Here is a 15,326-nt window from a genome sequence, read left to right on the forward strand (position 1 = left end):
TGCAAGTGCCCCACAATGGACAGCCGCTCTCGATGCAGCGGGGGCCGCAGTGCAACCGTGCTGCAACCGCGCGGCGCGAATGCGACCGGACGGCGAGGCGGCTGCCACGGGGACGCGGTGCAAGCGCAGCCCGGAGGCAGCGGGAAGGCACCGCACGGCGGGGGGGGGACGCGGCCGCCGTGCCGATGCTGCACAAATGTGAAGCCACCGCAACGCTGAGCGCCGGTGCAAAGCCACAAACGCCAGTGCAGCACTAAAAACGCCAGTGCAGCACTAAAAACACCAGTGCAGCACCATGAACGCCAGTGCAGCACTACAAACGCCAGTGGAACTGCACAAACGCCAGTGCAGCACCATGAACGCCAGTGCAACTGCACGAACGCCAGTGCAGCACTACAAACACCAATGCAACCCCATAAACGCCAGTGCAGCACCACAAACACCAGTGCAACCCCACAAACGCCAGTGCAGCACCAGAAACGCCAGTGCAGCACCACAAACACCAATGCAACCCTGCGAACGCCAGCGCAGCACCAGAAACGCCAGTGCAGCACTACAAACGCCAATGCAACCCCACGAACGCCAGTGCAACCGCACAAACGCCAATGCAACCCCACGAACGCCAGTGCGACCCCCAAAACGCCAATGCGACCCCAGGAACGCCAATGCGACCCCGCGAGCGGCGATGCAGCGCGGCGAGCGCAGCGGGGGCGCGGGCGCCGCTCCGCCGCTGGGCGCAGGCCGCCGCCGCCGCCGCCGCTGTCACCCGCGCGGCCCCGGTGCCGGCGCCGCGGCCTGCGGGCGGGGCCCGCGGCGGCCTTACCTGCGCGGCCGGGCGCGCCGGGTCTCAGCGGCGGCGCGGGGCGCGGGCGGCGCCGGCGGCCATCGGCGGGCGGCCGCGCCGCGCCGTGCGAGCCGCCTCGGCGGTGTCAGCGGGCGGGAGCCCCGCGCGGCGCCGGGAGGGAGGGGAGGAAAGTCGGGGGCATGACCGAGCGCCGTCGGAAGTGCCGCGCCGCCCTGCCCGCGACGGCGGCGACACCTGCCGGCCGCGCCGCGCGCACCGGGCTCCGCGCACCGGGCTCCGGGCTCCGCGCACCGGGCTCCGCGCACCAGGCTCCAGGCACCGGGCGCTGGGCACCACGCACCGGGCACCGGGCTCTGCACAACGGGCACCACGCACCGGGCACCGGGCATGGCACGCACGGGGCTCCGGGCACTGGGCACCGGGCACCGGGCAGCAGGCGCGGGGTTGCGGGGCTGCACATCCGGCGCTGGGCGCTGGGTGCGAGCAGCAGGTACCAGGCGCTGGGCTCTGGGCACTGCTCATGCAGCGCTGCGGGCCGGGCACGGGGTGCTGCACCCCGGGGCAGCGGGTGCTGGGCACTGGGAACCGGCAGCACAGCCTGGGCGCCAGGAGAATTGGTACCAGCGACGAGCTGCCAGGCACCGCGTCCCGGGTACCGTGCACCCGTTCTGCACGCTGGGCACCGGCTGCGGGCACCGGGCGCTGGGTGCTGCACCCACCATCCTCCCTGGGTGCTGGGCCACGGGCCAGGGGCTGGCGGCAGGGACCAGACCAAGCGCCCCGGGTGCTGGGTGCCCCCCGCGCTGGGCTGGCGTGTGCACGGCAGTCGTCCCAGCGTGGGGAGGATGGTCTGGATCTGGGTCCATGCTTGGATCCGTGTTTCAACTTGGATCTGGGTCAGGGTTTATGTCTAGAGCTGAATCTGGATCTGCTTTGGGACTTGGATCCACATCTGCATCTAGATCAGCCCCGCGTCTGGGTCTGCACCGGGGCCTGGATGCAGATCCGCATTAGGACCGGGCCGAAGGGAGGGCTCCGGGCTTTCCCAGGCAGGCTGCAAATCTCCCGGCCCGTTTCCGTGGTGAAATAAAAGCCTCCCTCTTGTTCCCGAAGGCGAGAGCCAAGGCGGAACGGGGAGGAAGCGTCCTGTTTGCAGAACATGCTGTAAAACGCACAGAGGGAACAGAGGGAAAGCAGGGTTTTGCACGTTTTTTAGCCGGATTTTGGCCGGGACTTGGAACAGCAGACGGGGAATTTTTTCCAGCAAGATGCGTGTGTGTGTGGGGGGGAGTGGCTGCTGTCCCCTTGCAGCCGGCCACCCGCACGTGGCCCTCGGTCCCGGCTTTGTCCGCGCGGGGTCCCCCGTGTCCCCGGCATCCGGGAAGGAAAAGCCGGGGCCGGAGCAGCTGCCGGCACGCGGCGGGAGGCTGCTGGCAGGAAATACCTGCCGCCCCACCGCTTCCCCCGCCGAGGCCCAGACAACGGGGAAAGTGTCGGCGGGCGGCTGCCGGCGGCGTGCCGGGGCCCGCGGGAGGAGCCGCCGCGGGGACACACGGGCCGTTGTCCCCGCGGTTGTGCCGCTTCCTCCGAGCGCTGCCGGGTCTGATCCGGCCCTCGAGCTTGCCGGGAGCACCCAGCACTTTCGCTTGTCCGTGCTCCGGGTCCGTGCCGCCGCGGGAATGATTCCCTTGCTGTCACCTAGTGCCAGGATGCGGTTCCAACTTTCTGAGCTTTGGAGTTTCCCAGTCCGGGGAAAAAAAATGGAAACCTCTGGTTTTTTTCTTTATTTATTTCTGGGCAGGCAGAAGGACGTGGCGGTGCGAAGCGCCGTGAAAGGCCCCCGGCAGCCGCTTGTGCCCACGGCTGTCGCTGCTGCGTGGCCGAGGGGTTTTCCCAGGCCGGCGGGTTAAGCGCGGAGGGGCGCGAAGGGGGACGGGGACCGGGGATGGAGGGGGACGGGGATGGGGGATGGAGGGGGATGGCCCCAGCTGGGATGACCTGGTGCCCGGGGGCCGCCCCAGGCGAGCAGCAGTGCTGCGGGTGGGCTGCAGGCACCGCCGTGTCCAGCTTGCGACTTCCCTGCTACACTGAAAACAGTTAAAAAAACCAAAAAAAGGCAAAAAAAAAAAAAAAAAGCAGAACCTACAACAACAAAAAATGCAGCACCAGCCTCCCCCCCATCCCCACCACCCAACGGCAACCAAGAAAGGCAAGATCTTTCCCAAGCCCGGAAGATGTCACCATAGAAACAGAAATCAGACCCACTCCACGGATCCTGCCGCCTGGGAAGGCGATAAAATGTTTTCTATCGATTGCTGTCGGGAAAGTCACTGCTGATAAGCCTGCCGCGGAGAAGCGGGAGCGGCGGCGCGGGCAAGCAGGAGCGCCGCAAACGAGCCTCCCGGCAGCCCCGGCTCTGCCCGCGGGGCCGTGGCATGGGGCTCCGGGGCTCCACCAGGGCCAGGGCACGCGGTTCGCATCACCGGGGGGGGAAAGCGCCCCGGATCTGCTCTGCTCCTCGCTTTTGCAGCGGGGCGGCTGCTCTGGGTGCAAAAGCACCGGTGCATCTTTCTAAAACCCTGGGTCTGTCCGGGGATGCGTGGCTCGGCGCTGCCCTCGCAGCCCGGCCCTGCGGCAGCCTCGTGCCATGGGTGCCGGGAGGGCGGTCACCCACCCCGCGCGCTCCGTCCCCGCGGCCTCTTTGCTGCCGGTAATTGGCAGCGATAAAAGAGGCAGTTAATCCCGGCGAGCGCGCGGCAGAGCACGCCGCTGCGAAAGGCGCCTGGCGAAGGGGGAAACGCTGCCGGGGGCGATCTGCAGCCCGGAGGGCCGGGCCGGTGCCCCGGGGAGCGTTTGTGGGGGTGTTGCTAGAAGAAAGCAGTGCGGGGGGGGGGTCCTGCCAGGCAGCTGCAGGGCTGCGCGGCTCTGGGGTCCGCCCGGGGCTGAGCTGCAGCCCGTCACCCCGAAGCCCAACCCAAACCACGTTCGGGTTTTTCCAAGCAGGGAGATGCTGGGCCCCCGCCAAGCCCGCGCCATCCCGGCCAAGTTCACGCTGGCAGATAATGAGCGGTAATGAGCGGCCCACGCTAATTGGTGAGTGATCCCCGAGCGGGGCGTGCAGGCGCGGGAAGAGCGGCGGTGCCGGCCGGGACCCGCTGCCCGCCGGGAGACACCGCTTTGCGCCCCCGACGTGGGCCGGCCCCAGACGTCTGGCGCTGCCAAGGCAGTCCTAATCGGAGATCAGTGTAAATTCTCCTCTCAAATGGAGTGGAAAAATGCTATTAAGCTAATATAACATCACGGGGGAAGGACGTTCTGCCACGGCGGTCCCCGGGGACCCGCGGCCGTAATGAGGGGAAGGAGCAGGAGCTGGCAGCGGCCGGCGGGAGTGTGGAGCAGCTCTGTGCAGCCCCCGCCGCCCCGGCCCTGCCGCCGGCTGCCCTGCCGCTCCCTGCCTCGGTTTCCCTGCTCGCTGGAGGCCACAGGGAGAGGGGTGGCTTCTGCAGCGGGAGGGGTGGGAGCCTGGATGGGGTTGTCCGTGTTTCCCGATGGCCCTGTGGCTTTTCTGCTCGCTGCTGCCAGCATGACAATGTCACCCCCAAGCCCCAGCTGCTTCTTGCTCAGGCTGAGGAGAAGGACGTGGCGAGGAGATCGCCGAGAAGGCAAGGCTTGTGTCTTGTCTGTGTGTCCTGCTTGCCAGAAGCTATGCCAACCATCTCCCAGCATAGCCCGGAGCATCGCAGTGTAGCCCAGTACACCCCATTATAGCCCAATGCCTCCCAGCATAGCCCAGAGCATCCCAGCATGGCCCAGAGCATCCCAGCGTAGCCCAGAGCATCCCAGCATAGCCCAGTACACCCCATTATAGCCCAATGCCTCCCAGCATAGCCCAGAGCATCCCAGCATGGCCCAGAGCATCCCAGCGTAGCCCAGAGCATCCCAGCATAGCCCAATGCCTCCCAGCATAGCCAAAAATAGCCCAGAGCATCCCAGCGTAGCCCAGAGCATCCCAGCATAGCCCAGTACACCCCATTATAGCCCAGTGCCTCCCAGCATAGCCAAGTGTAGCCCAGAGCATTGCAGCATAGCCCAGCACACCCAGCACAGCCCAGAGCATCCCAGCACAGTCCAGAGCATCCCAGCACAGCCTGGGGCACCGCACCACAGCCTCATCCAGCTGCCTGGAAAGGCCGGGAAGGCGGCACAGGAGAGGGACGGAGAGGTTTTCGGCGTTGCATCCAGGGGAGCTCCTTGTCCAGCGCGGGAAGAGGGCGGCACTGCGGCACTGCTGCTCGTGCTCGTCCGGCCGTGGTGGCTGAGCGGGTCCCCAGGGACGGCTGGGGCCCGCGTCCTGCGTCCTGTGCCCGGCCAGAGCGAGGCAGACCATGGCCTGGGGCTCCCACTGCCCTTACATCCCTCCGGATTCAACGTGGGGAGGACTAGGATGGAGCAGGGGAGCTGCAAGAAATAAACAGCAAGGACTTCGCTCCTACCTCGACCAGCGGGACATTGCCCCATTTTACAGGGTGGGGAAACTGAGGCACGGTACGGACTCGCCAGAGTCACCCAGGGATCAGGGAGGGCGGGAGCACCCAGGTCCCCGGGTGCTCAGCATATGTCTGGGTGCCTCGGTGCCACATTCCTTAGGGAAAAGGCGTTTTGGGGGCCTTGTTTAAGCAGAAACATGTCTGGGGGGACGGCGGGAGCAGGGATCGCCCAGGCTGCAGGTGCAGAGAGGAGGCTTTTCGGGCAGCCGCCGCCGCTGCAGCGCCCGTGCCCTGCTCCGCTCCGAGCGCGGGCCGCAGCCGCCATGCAGGGCTGCAGCGGGCGCCGGGCCGGCGGGAGCAGCCTGGTGCCGCCGGGCTCCGCAGCGCAGCTGTGCTCCCTTCCCGACGCTAAGCGGCAGCCTCTGCCAGGCTTTGGGGCAGCGCCCTGGCAGCGGGGCTGGGGCGCAGCGGGGCCTGGGGCTGCAGCGTGGTCTGGGCGCTGCAGCGTGGTCTGGGGGCGCAGCGTGGTCTGGGTGCTGCAGCGTGGTCTGGGGGCCGCAGCATGGTCTGGGGGTGCAATGTGGTCGGGGGCTGCAGCGTGGTCTGGGCGCTGCAGCGTGGTCTGGGGGCACAGCATGGTCTGGGGGCCGCAGCATGGTCTGGGGGTGCAATGTGGTCGGGGGCTGCAGCGTGGTCTGGGGGCACAGCATGGTCTGGAGGTGCAATGTGGTCTGGGGGCTGCAGCATGGTCTGGAAGCAGAGCGTGGTTGGGGGCTGCAGCATGGTCGGGGGCTGCAGTGTGGTCTGGTGGTGCAATGTGGTCAGGGGCTACAGCACAATCGAGGGCTGCAGCGTGGTTGGGTGCTGCAGCATGGTCGGGGGGTGCAATGTAGTCTGGAGGCTGAAGCACAATCAGGGGCTGCAGCGTGGTCTGGGGGTTGCAATGTGGTCTGGGGGCTGCAGCACGACCAGGGGCTGCAGCATGGTCTGGGGGTTGCAGCATGGTCTAGAGGTACTGCTTGGTCTGGTGGTGCAGCGTGGTCTGGGGGCTGCAGCATGGTTGGGGGCTGCAGCATGGTCGGGGGGTGCAGTGTAGTCTGGGAGCTGCAGCACGATCAGGGGCTGCAGCGTGGTCTGCGGGTTGCAGCATGGTTTGGAGGCGCAGCGTGGTCTGGTGGTGCAACACGGTCCAGGGGCTGCAGCGTGGTCTGCTGGCGCGGCGTCACCCGGGGCTGCCGCACAGCCGGGTGCCAGGAGGCCAACCTGGCTGAGCTCTGCGCGGGTGCCAGCCGCAGCAGGTGCCTGGCTCGGGACGTCCTCGTGGGCACGGTGCCAGGGTCAGCCTGAGCCCTGCCGGGGAGCAGGTCGGGACGGCACCGCCGCCGGGACCCAGATAAGCAGCGGAGCAGCGCGCAGGGCTGGCAGCTCGTGGTACCACCGGCCGATCTGCAATCGCGGTGCACCGAACAAGCGCCTCAGGACGACAACACGCCGCGGGAGGCGGGGAGGTGACTTCCTTGCAGGTGCTTCTGCCACCAGGACACCCACCACGGCGATCTGCAGCATTGCAGGGACATCCCAGGGACATCGGTGGGTCCTGGGCCTCACTCCCTGACCGTGCCCGTGTGCCACCCCGTTGCTCCGGTGCATGCACTTCGCCGAGCAGCACCAGCACGGGTCCCCATGGCTGAGCACAGTGCCCGCTCTTCTCACGGCGGCAATCGGCAGCGATGGGGAGCGATGCCGTGGCCGCGCTGGGGGGCAAAGAACCGCTGCGTCGTGCACACAGAAACCCCCTCGCTGCGATTTGCAGCAGGTGGGAGCAGCCGGCTGCTGTTACCTTGCTCCTGGCCGCTGGCCGTAAATCTCCAGCCCGTCCCTGCCGGGGTGGCTTCGCTCCCGTGCGCACCGGGCCTTGGAGAGCTTAACCCTCCTCTGCCCCTGCAGACGCAGCAGAGTCCCTGCCCCGGCCGGCGCAGGATTTGACCTCCCTGTGCTGCAAACGTGTAATGCTGCATCTCCCTCACCGTCCTCCGCATTAGCTTAATCGCAGGGGGAAATAACAGGATGAAAACCTCGCTCCCCTCCAAGCACTAAAAGCCAAGCTTCAAGGTTAATTGCCCGCCCGGTAGGAATAGCTTTTGTGCGCTGCAAGGGGCTTAATTAGCGTCACTTGAGGCAAGCAGTGCGCCCAGACGCGGCCCACGTGCCCCCCAGCCCCTTGGCCTGGCGACACGTGGGCCGGAGAGGGGCTGGGCACGGGCAGCCGGCCTCCGCCGGACCCGCTCGGGAGAAGGCGGCGCTGGCTCGTGGCAGGCGCCGGCCATCGGCTCCTTCCCAGCCCCGGCTGCGCCGTGGGTCCAAGCAGCTCCGCAGGATGCGGGCGCACGTGAGCCCCAGGGCCGGGCGGGCACGCGGGAGCTGCCGGGCGCTGCCGGGGGATGAAGGCAGCAGGGAAAGCCGATCCCTGGCAGCCGGTGTGGGGCCAGACGCGATTTGGCACTGAAAGCAGAGGAGAGGCGGCTGCTCCTCGCAGGAGCCGTTGCCCTCCACGCCGATGCCCACGCAGCGACCCAGCCGGGACGTCCGCCCCAGACTGGGTGGAAAACGCAGCGTTTTGGTGCGGGGCAGGTACCGACCCCGGGAGTGGGCTCCTGCAGACGGTCCCCGGCTGCCCCGGGAAGGCGCAGGGAGGCGGCCGGCAGCGGGATCCGGTGCAGCCCCAGGTGCCTGCTGCCTGCGTGACGAGGGGATTAAATGCCTTAAACCTGAAACCAGGTGGCTAAATGCCTCCGAGCCTACTTAAGGGCTCTGTTTTGGGTGGGAACAATCCCGACCTTGTGTTCCAGGCCCTGTTTTGTAGAAAACACAGACCACTTTGTTTTCAGTGTTTTTCATCTTGCTGAGAAAGATAAAGGACAGAATTAGAAAGACAGAAAGACGTCACCCCGGCAGCTCCTTTTCCAGGCTGAGCACCCAGCAATGCCCCTGCTCCCCGGTCGCCCTTTGGGGAGGGATGTGGCAATGAAGTGATGAGAAGCAACGTGTTTTTTAATTTGTTTAAGGGAATTAAGCTCGTCTGTGACTGTCTACTCGCATCTCCTCCGCCACTATTAATTCCTGAACGGAGCCGGCTGGGATGGCTGCCCACCCGCGGGGGAGCAGGGCCGGCTCACCCCGGCTGAGGACGAGCTTCTGGCCAAAGGTTATGAGCAAGCAGAGCAAAGAGCCCCGGGGGGAGGCCGGGGAAATGCTGCGTTTCCAAACCCTTTCCACTTTAATGTCACAGGTCGGGCACGGGGCCCGGAGCTGGGCGTCGGAGAGCTGGCACCGGAGCACCAGGCGGGCAGAGAGGAGAGGCTGAGTCCTTCCCACGCCTGCCCTTGCTCCCGAAGGCGTCTCCAGGCCCGCAGCTCCTCTGGCTGCATCCCGCGAGCTGCAGCACCCGCTGAGCTGAGCAAAGCGCCTGGCGGCTAGAGACCTTGCACAGAGCGCGGGATAAGCCACGCGGGAGCCGTGCATGAGCTGTGATCCCTGCAGGTGGTACCCGAGGCGGCTCTGAGCCTCGCGGCAGCCCTGGGGAGGCCCCGAGGGAGCAAAGCCCCTGCTCTCTGCCACGTCGGGAGGCTTTGCCACGCGGCAGGGAAGCCGGCCCGGCTCACCTCGGCCTCCAGCGCGGCAGCGGCAGCCGCCCTTTGCTCTGCCAGAGGTGCCAGCTGAGGAGGAAGATGGGCCAAGAGGAGCAAAGCTACGGACCGACAAGCTGTGCACGCCTGTGCCTGCACTGAGTGCAACGGGGTGCAACTACCGCGGCACGCTGCAGCTACTGCAACGCGGTGCAACTACTGCGGCATGCTGCAGCTACTGCGACACGGTGCAATTACTGCAGCACAGTGCAACTCGCAGCACGGTGCAACAACCACGTGGCGGAAGGAGGCAGGTGGCTGCCCGCTTTTTATCCATCCCAAGCCCCAGGGATGTGGCGAGGGAGCTGGTGGCACTCTCAGCCTGTCCCCACCAGCTGTATTTTGGGACCCGAAGGGAGGACAGGGCAGCTGGCCTGCGCAGCACTGACCCGAGCCCGCTGCTTCGTTCAAGGCAGCGTGTCCTCCCCAGGCGAGACCAGGAGGATCTGCAGCGGGAGAGCTCGCTGGCCGTGGCAGCCCCGGGTACCGGAGCTTTCTCCTCTCTCCAGATTGAGATGCTCCTAAACAGCTGTGAAAGTGGAGGGGAAGGCAGAGCAGATAAAAATAGCAGCAGCAGGAGTGGGTCTGAAGGGAATAGCAGCAAAACACCCGAGCGGCGGGGGAGCGGTGCTCCGAGGAGGTATTTATAGCCAGCGCCGGAACTCCTCGAGATAAACCCGCGTGCCCCTGCGGCAGGCCCTGGCGGCGTGGGAAGCAGCCCGACCCGGGGGCTCCCACCGCGGCAGGAGCTGGGGCACGCATCATGCTTTGGCTCTGCGGGGAAGGGGCCGTCGCTGTTGCCCCTTGGCCTGCAAAGGGACGGATCCTGCTCCGTCCACTGCTGCCCGGACCAGCGCTCCCGGGGGGCAGGTTTCCTCGCCGGCTCCTGCCAAGAGTTACTGGCAATAACTTTTCGGCGCCCTTCAGCACAGCTGCTCGAGGCAGCAGATGGGGACGTGGGCTGTGAGCGTGCCAGACCGGTTACTCCGCAAGCCTCATTCATGATAAGCTGCACTTAGGCAAGCAGCTCCATCTCTACCAAAGTTCCCGTTGACTCACGTAAACAGCTATCGGGATGCTCGCGTAGCTATCGAGATGCTCGTGGAGCCATCGAGATGCTCGCGTAGCTATCGAGGGCGCAGCGGGAAGCGCTCGGCAGTGAGCGGCGTGCACCGGCCAGGAAAGCCCCTGCCTCGCATCGTGCCCCAGCCCGCCGGGCATGGCACGGAGCTCGTGCAGTAAAAACCCAAAGGGGAAAAACAGGTGAACCGTGAGCCTTCAGCACAGGCATCTGGGATGCTCTCCCTGTTCCCTGTGCAAGGAGGGCTGCACAGCCTTTAGGAAGCCTTCTGCACCAGGGAACCGGGTTCTGCTGCCTGTTTGGGGCAGGGAGCTGGTATCCTGCTCCGGGGCATCTTAGCACTTCTTGTTGCTTATTCCTTCTCTCTGCCTCTCCCCTGGGCAAACGCTGCTGCGTGGCATCGCTGCGTCCCCTCCCCAGCACAACCCCCGCGGCGGCTCCGCTCCGGGAGACGCCGGCTGCGGGATGCCCCAAGCCAACACGAGCATCCCCAGCTTTTTGGACGCGGTGCCCCTCGCAGCGTCCCCCTCCTGCAGTGGCCTGCGCTCATCGACTGCCGCAGCGGCAGAGCTCAGGATCCTGCCGCCAAGCCGCTGGCTCTGGCCTCTGGCTCGTGCCAATGCAAAGAGGAGCTGGAAGCAAAACACGCCCTGCCCAGTCGAGCTTTCGGTTCAGGAGCATCTAAAGGCTTTGGAGAATTTGGGTACCCGGAGTTGATCCAGTTTTTCTCTGCATCATCATGCAGGTGCATCCCTCGGCATTCACAGGAATGCAAGGAGCAGTCAGCAAAGAGGCGACGGAGCAGCTCTCCCGCCACATTTACGGGGATCTGAATCCATGCAACTCCCCAGCATTTACCAGGATGTAACTGGGAGCAGATTCTCACTCACATACCATATGTTCCCAATACAGCATGTCCAATCAAGCCTAATAAAATTGATAGAGGAACATTGAAAACCTTGTGATTAATTTTTTATGATCTGTAATAGGGGAGCTGTGTGCCAATTACTCGAGTAAATCATTCATCAGAATATAAATAGAGCTAACCTCCAGTGCAAACACCAGAGGATTTACATCAGGATTGCAGGTTGCGATTGCAGCATCGCGCTGCTGGGGGCAATGCGCTATCTGATGGAGGAGAGGGGAGAATCTGCAATTTCAGGGCTCCTGCCTGGCCTGCCTGAGGTTTTAGCTCTGCCCTCTGCTGCTATTTGCTCCCATCTAGGTTTGCAACGCAGTCAGGTTTATCACGTGTTTTGATGCTCCATCCTTGATCTCTCTCTGACCCGTCAGTCCAAACCCTTGAAGGTTTGCAAGGGTAAAACCCTCGTGGGTCGGCTTTCCTCCACGGCAGGCTCGATGTACCGTCGTGCACAACGGCACACGGCCGCAGGGAAGGGGCCCCGAGGCGCCCAGACCCACGCCGCACGCACGGCACCTCTGTCAGCAAGGGGCACCACTGGCTTGGGGGGGACCAGGCAGATCGCAAGCTCCGCTTCAAAGCACCAAGGTTTCTAGCAAAAAGCAGCTGTTTTTGGTGACCATGCGAATGGCCAAGGCTTGCTGGGGATGAACACAGACCCTGGTTCATCCAGCTGGAGCAATGGGCAAGGGGGGGTTATGAGAGCAGCAGGCAAGCAAACGCGCTCCTCCTGCTCGGCAGAGGATGACAGCAAGAGGCACCTGCAGTGGCTGGAAATGGCAGGTGCTTTATCTCCCCTTTTTCCTTTTTCTCAGCCAGGAAATAAATCTTTAGGCCTGGAAACTTTCTCTTGGGCTTGTAAGGACAGATGTCCCTTCCGTGCTGATGTTGCCTGCACTCCTGGACGAGGTTTTCCTGCCACTCTTGCTCGTACGTGGGGATTCCTCCGGGTCTCCTCGCGCTCCCGGGAGCTCGCTCCTGAGCAAGGGCGGCCTGCGGAGCCGGGGTGCTCTGCAAAATCCAACGACAGCGACTTTGGTGCTTTGCAGGACCGATGCACACGTGCATCACTGACCCACATGCAATGAGCATGTCAAAGGCGCAGAAGACCTCTCGCTGCAGCTGCGGCCGATGCCAGCAGAGGAGAGGCGGCCGTCCCATCCCTGCGCGCCATTAAGGGCAGGCGGGCAGCGAGCCGCCTCGCTCTCCTCCCCGACAGCACGGCTCATTGCCGCAGTTGCGAGCGATTTCGTTCAAGTGCTTTCTGCCCACGCAGGCAATTGCAACTCCATTTCCATCGGTGATCCCTTGGGGCTGGGATAGGATCTAAAGCGCCGCTGTGAGGGTTCAAGCTGGGAATGGACTTGGGAAAGCCGAGGGCAATGCCCTCTTCCTTAGCTCGGCACGCCGCGGGGAGAAGGGGACAGAGGGGCAAAGGCTCCCGGAGTGGGGACAGGGCAGCGGGAACGGGGGCCCGGCACGCTGCGCAGCCTGACGTCCTCCGCCGGCCGCGGGGAGAGCATCCCCAGGGCACGCCGCCTCCTCTCCACCGCGAGGACCCAGCTGGCGGCACTTGCAAACCAAACAACATCCTCCATCTGCTCCCGCGCAGCGGCTTGGGAGACGGCAGCGGCGATAATTGCATGCCGCGCGGCAGACTCAGCCCGCGCCACAGATAAAAGCCAGAGCCAGCTGGAGATAATCCGGCCGGGGACCGCGGCTCCCACCGTGGTGCCGGCACCTCGCCCCCACGGGCCCCTGGGGTCCGCAGGACCTGGCCGCAATCGGGTCCGGCCCCGTGTGAGCGCCCAAAGCGGGGGCTGATCCTGGAAACAGGGCTGCGAGGATGCTCCAGTGCAGAGAGGGGGCTGGGGGCGGTGGAGCTCGCAGCACCCGTTCTCCTGCGGGGTTTTTCCTCCATGCGGAGCCCGTTTTCCGGTGAGCCCAAATCCGAGCCTCCGCCGGCCCCATCCCTGGCGGCCTCGCGGGTCCTCACTCACGCGGCCTCCTTCACATTAAACGCCCTCTTACTGCCCCCCACTGAAGTTTGCAAAAATGGAGGGGACACGTAGCAAGCAGAGGCCTGGGGGGGCTGTGCTGCCCGATGTCCCACGCGCAGGCACCGTCTGGGGCTGCATCAGCTGGGAACATCCTGAGACTCAAGATAAGGAAAAATTAAATAAAGAAAAAAAAGTCCCGCAGCTGCTGCAGAGGATAGGGCACAACGACTTGTCCTTAAAATACACCCAGATCAGATGGCTTTAAATCTCACCCTGGAAATGAGCAATATTGGGCGTGCAGCGTCTGATTTCGGCAGCCCTGGGTAGCCCCTCGCCTTGCTCCCTTCCCTCTTTCATTTTCTATTCCAGTGCTGCAAATTGCTACGAAACTGGGCAAACTGGGCAAACTGGGCCTGACCCGAGCCGAGGTGGGCGGGGGGGCCGCGGGGTCTCCGCGATGACTCCGAGCCCCCCCCCCAAGCCGCCCCCGCGCCGGGCCGGGCCGGGCCGGTTGCTTCACCCGCGCCACCACCCCGGGCGCGGGGCAAAGTCCGGGCAGCGCCGACCCCGCCAGGCGCTGCCGCCCGCACGGAGCTGCCGGCGGCCCGCGGAGGTCAGTGCGTCCCCCCCTCTCCCCGCGCCCCCGGCCCCGCCGCGCCCCGGGGGGGACCCCGCCGCGGCCGCCGGGCCTTGTAGTCCGCCGTCGAGGCGGGGGCGGCCGGGGAAACTACATTTCCCATGACTGCCGCCGCCGCGGGGGGAGCCGGCGCGCAGGAAGCGCGGCGGGGGCCGGCGGTGGGGGCCGCGCCGCCGTGGGGGCGCCCCGAGGGGGTCCCCGGCCCCCCCGGCCCGCCCGGCCGCGCCGCGCCGCGCCGCCCCGCGCCGCGGGGGGAGCCCGGCGCCCCGCATGCCGCCGGGCGATGCGCTGCCCTTCCCGCGGGACTGCTGCGGCGGCCTGAGCGGCTTGGATTATAGCAAGGTATCGCGGCGGGGGGGGGGACGGGGGGGCGGCGGGAGCCCCTCGCCGGCGCGTCGGGGCCGCCCCGAGGGCGCGCGGAGCCGGGTGCCGCCGCCTGCGCCCCCCCCCCGGCACGGATGCGCACGGGAGTGTGGGGGGGGCTGCCGCTGTGCCGCGCTTTGGGGCGAAACGGGGGGAAAACAGGGCTCCACGCGGCGAGGGGGCGGTCTGTGCCCCCCCTCGCCAAATCGCGGCGAGGCCTCGGCTCGTTGCGGCCGGCGGCGTCGGGGCGGCCGCTGCGTCGCGCCGCTGCGCTCAGGCGGGGGCCCAGGCGCGACGCCACGGTGGCGGGCGAGGTTTGCTCGGCCCCGGCGCCGCCGCGGTGGTTTAGCTCCCGCCGTCGCGGAAACGCGCCGGGGCGGCCGCGGCCCCGTGGGAAACCGACGCCCCGAGGAGCCACAGCTGGGCCAAGCGCGGGGCTTGTGCAGCCCCGACGCCACGGCCGCGGCCGCCCGTCGCCCGCCGGCGCCGAGGGGGCCGGGTTGGATGTTCTGTGCCCGTCTCGCCGTTGCCTCGGCGCCTGGCAGAGACAGCTCATCCTCCCGGGCTCCCTCTCCGTCCCGAAAAGCACGTCCTCGGCACAGGCCAATCTGCGTCGCGCCGGCGGCGGCGGGTTTGGCTGTTCGGGAGAAGGTGAGTGCGGCGCTAATGATGCTGCCAGCCGGCAGCTAGTAGGTCAAGAAGGTTTTGTTCAGCGCCGTACGCGGCGAGAGCAGAGGAGCCGTCCTGCTCCTCCGCGCACCGCGATCGGCACAGTTCGGCCCCGGCACGGACGGCTCTGCCGGGCGGTTTTGCCCCCCGCGCCGTGCCAGGCCCCGGCTGCAGCGGCCCCTCACCGTCCCCCCGGTGCTGCTCCGGGGGCTCCGGCCCTTCCCACGCCCCGGCACCCGGAGACCTCGCAAACACAGCTGTGTTTGGGCAGCCGAAGCCTTCCCGTCTCCTTGTTGTCTCGGTTTTGATTCCAGCGGGGGAAGGGCTCGGGCTGGGCTATTTTGTCTTTTGTTTTCAAAGTTTCTGGCAAAAAAAAAAAAAAAAGAAAAAGCCTTGCCTGTTTTGCGTCCAAGTGCCGCTGCCGGGAGGGGGGCAGGGAGGGCGCAGCGGCATGGCTCGTTGCATGGAAAAAGCGCTGACAAAGTCCGGGAGCTGTCCTGGGAAAAACGCCTCTTTCTTCAAAGCAAAAAGGGGGGGAAAGTAAATTTTAATGTTTTTTTTCCCTTTTGCAAAGCAAGACAGAAAGGTCTTTTGCGGCTTTTTGCCACGCAAACGCCCCCCCGGCGCCGGGGGGGGTTGCACTGGTCGCACCGTCGGGAAGGGGAGCTGCAGGCTC

At 66.0% G+C, this 15,326-nt stretch overlaps 2 protein-coding genes across 4 annotated transcripts in view; one reads left to right on the forward strand and one right to left on the reverse strand.

Annotated features, from left to right (window-relative positions):
- Window positions 1-995, reverse strand: part of RAI1 (retinoic acid induced 1) — a 51,622-nt gene extending 50,627 nt beyond the window's left edge. For both annotated transcript variants that reach the window (XM_064520099.1, XM_064520098.1), the window contains exon 1: window positions 824-995. The gene's annotated coding sequence lies outside the window, so the exon portion shown is untranslated. The remainder of the gene's footprint in view (window positions 1-823) is intronic.
- Window positions 996-13,423: 12,428 nt separating this feature from the next.
- The window catches only part of PEMT (phosphatidylethanolamine N-methyltransferase), a 32,309-nt gene continuing 30,406 nt past the window's right edge, over window positions 13,424-15,326 (forward strand). Inside the window, exon 1 of one of the 2 annotated variants that reach the window (XM_064520101.1) lies at window positions 13,424-13,594. In XM_064520101.1, coding sequence (XP_064376171.1) covers window positions 13,439-13,594 — 156 coding nt within the window. In that variant the 5' untranslated portion in view covers window positions 13,424-13,438. Of the gene's footprint in view, window positions 13,595-13,716; window positions 13,961-15,326 lie in introns of those variants that run through there. The other variant, XM_064520102.1, reaches the window with a different exon arrangement.

The sequence above is a fragment of the Dromaius novaehollandiae genome, chromosome 14 (genome assembly GCF_036370855.1).
Source record: "Dromaius novaehollandiae isolate bDroNov1 chromosome 14, bDroNov1.hap1, whole genome shotgun sequence".
NCBI classification, from domain to species: Eukaryota; Metazoa; Chordata; class Aves; order Casuariiformes; family Dromaiidae; genus Dromaius; species Dromaius novaehollandiae.